Source organism: Poecilia reticulata, linkage group LG16 (assembly GCF_000633615.1).
Source record: "Poecilia reticulata strain Guanapo linkage group LG16, Guppy_female_1.0+MT, whole genome shotgun sequence".
NCBI lineage: Eukaryota > Metazoa > Chordata > Actinopteri > Cyprinodontiformes > Poeciliidae > Poecilia > Poecilia reticulata.
In genome coordinates, this window is record NC_024346.1 from 809,548 (window position 1) to 811,977 (window position 2,430).

Below are 2,430 nucleotides of genomic sequence, written 5' to 3' on the forward strand. Positions count from 1 at the left end.
TACCTCCCCCCTCCCCGGGTATAAAGCTGAGCTGCCTGAGTCCTGCAGAAACAAACCGACCCGTCTGGTTCTGATAGTTGTGATTGTTCTTCCTCCATCTTCCTCTTCCTCGCCTCAGTCCGGTTGGCCATGGTTCTGTCCTCAGCCAACAAGCCCCGGGAGTTCCGGGTCACCTTCTCTGACCCGACCAGAACCGTCTACAGCAGCGGGGACAAAGTGTCCGGCTCGGTCCAGCTGGAGGCCAGCGCCCCCTGCAGGCTGACGCGTCTGTGGGTCACGGCGGCCGGCTGCGCCCGCGTAGAGAGCCGGCGCCGCAGCCAGGAGGTGGAATACCTGAAGTACGAGGATGAGGTCCGACTGGACCCGGTTCTGAATACAGGTGAGGAAGCTGCTGGACAGCTGCGTCTCCGAGTGTCTCCGTCCCCTAACGTCCGCCGTGTCCCCAGATTCTGACGGCTACTTTCTGCTTCCTGCGGGGAAATCCTTCAACTTCCAGTTCGGCTTCGAGCTTCCTCCTCCCGGGTGAGTCTCTGACCCGGTCCACTTCTCTGGTTCTGTTTGGTTCTGACGGTTCTGTTGCAGGCGCCTGGTCTCGTCCTTTAAAGGGAAGTTTGGGTCGGTGCGGTACTACGTGAGAGCAGAGCTGCAGCGGCCTTCCCAGCATGCATTGCAGTGCGAGCGAGAGTTTGAAGTGGAGGAGCCGCTGGACGTGAACCAACCCGACCTGCTGGTACGACCCGCACAGACAGAACCAGAACCAGAACCAACAAGATCTGAGTCAAGAGATTAGATAGAAAACTAAATCTGTGGTTCATGCCACACATCCTGAATTTAATCCCAATCTTTCTCCTTACCCCCTGACCTCTGACCCTGACCTCTGCTCCAGGCTCCGGCGGCGGCGTCCCGGCAGAAGAGGCTCACCTGTCTGTTCATCCCTGACGGCCAGGTGTCGGTCTCGGCTCAGATCGACAGGAAGGGCTTCTGCGAGGGCGAGGACATCAACATCAACGCCAAGTTCGAGAACACCTGCTCTCGGATCGTGGTGCCGAAGGCCGCCATCATCGCCAGACACTCCTACAGCGTCAACGGGACCGCCAAGGTGAGCGAGGCCAGGTCAGAACCGCCCCAGAACCTCTGGGGTTCTGCTGCCAGGCTCAACTCTGGGTTCCTTCACAGATTCTSCGCCAAAAACTGACGGCGGTCCGGGGGAACGCCATCATGTCCGGCATGTGCGACATGTGGCAGGGGCGGAGCCTCCGGGTCCCAAAGCTGAAGCCCACTCTGCTCGGCTGTGACATCATCAAGGTGGACTACGCCCTCATGGTGAGTCGTCTGTGATGTCATCAGAACAGAGGGAGGGGTTCATCCACAGTGTGGTCTGGACAGAAACCAGACAAGCCTCAGGTGTTCCTCAGGGCTCCACGTTTGGCCAGTACCCGTTTCTGTGCCGAAGCAGAAGAAGAAGCGTGGCTGAACTCAGTGGCTATGCAGATGACATCACCGTTTACTCACACCTGTCCACCCCCAGGTCTACCTGCACATCCCCGGCAGCGAGAAGCTGGTGCTGGAGCTGCCTCTGGTCATCGGCACCATCCCGTTCAGCGGCGTCGGCAGCAGAACCAGCAGCATGAGCAGCCGSGGCTCCGCCCCCCCCAGCTACAGCAGCATCCGGCGGGACCTGAGGGCGGACGGCCCCCGCATGCCGCTGCTGTATGACTACGACGGCGACGACGTGGGGCTCTTCATCACTGCTCCTGAGGGGTGCTACCCCGCTCCGCCCGCCTACAGCGAGGTGAGGAACCCGAACGCCCCTCAGTCTGGTGGGGAGCAGTCAGAGGTCTAYGATGGATGCCTGACCTTTAACCTTCTTCTGGTCCTCAGGTTGATGAAGATGCCGTTCACTSTCAACAGATCTTCTGAAGACAGACAGGAGGACACTGTCCCTTTAAGTCTGAGGACAAAGACACCAGATTGGAAAGACCAAAACGGATCCATCAGCGACTCAGATCTGTTTTATACTGACTATTTACATGACTCAGCAGTTCATAAAGGTGACTCAGCAGTTCATAAAGGTGACTCAGCAGTTCATAAAGGTGACTCAGCAGTTCATAAAGGTGACTCAGCAGTTCATAAAGGTGACCTGGGTGTTTATAATGACAAGACAGAGTCGACTGTTTATGAAATCGTGTTTGTAAATATTTTGTTTTTTCTACAGTAACAGGAAGTTAAAATCATGTATATTTTGTAAATAATCAGATTTTTAAAASATTTTCTATTCATTGAATAAACATTAATGACGTGAATATATTTGAATCTCAGACTCGTTATTGTCTGGACTCCATGATGCTGCATGTTCTGCAAAGGATCAGAGCCAAAACAACCCAGATGTATGAAGCCGTGCTGCAGTCAGACCTGCTGCAGCAGCAGAGC

The 2,430-nt window shown here is 55.5% G+C and overlaps 1 protein-coding gene across 4 annotated transcripts; it reads left to right on the top strand.

Annotated features, from left to right (window-relative positions):
- Positions 1-39: 39 nt before the first annotated feature.
- LOC103477461 (thioredoxin-interacting protein-like) lies at positions 40-2,243 on the top strand. 4 transcript variants are annotated; one of them, XR_535651.1, is made up of 8 exons: positions 40-379; positions 447-522; positions 583-730; positions 887-1,099; positions 1,177-1,323; positions 1,529-1,792; positions 1,882-2,093; positions 2,136-2,243. XR_535651.1 is itself a non-coding variant. In XM_008430588.1 (7 exons), the coding sequence occupies exons 1-7, from the start codon at positions 130-132 to the stop codon at positions 1,918-1,920; spliced, it is 1,137 nt and encodes a 378-aa protein (XP_008428810.1). In that variant the 5' UTR covers positions 40-129; the 3' UTR covers positions 1,921-2,243. The 4 variants fall into 4 exon arrangements, 1 of the variants encoding a protein (XP_008428810.1); XR_535653.1 differs by having other exon boundaries at positions 1,882-2,051; positions 2,094-2,243; XR_535654.1 differs by having other exon boundaries at positions 1,882-2,051.
- Positions 2,244-2,430: the final 187 nt, after the last annotated feature.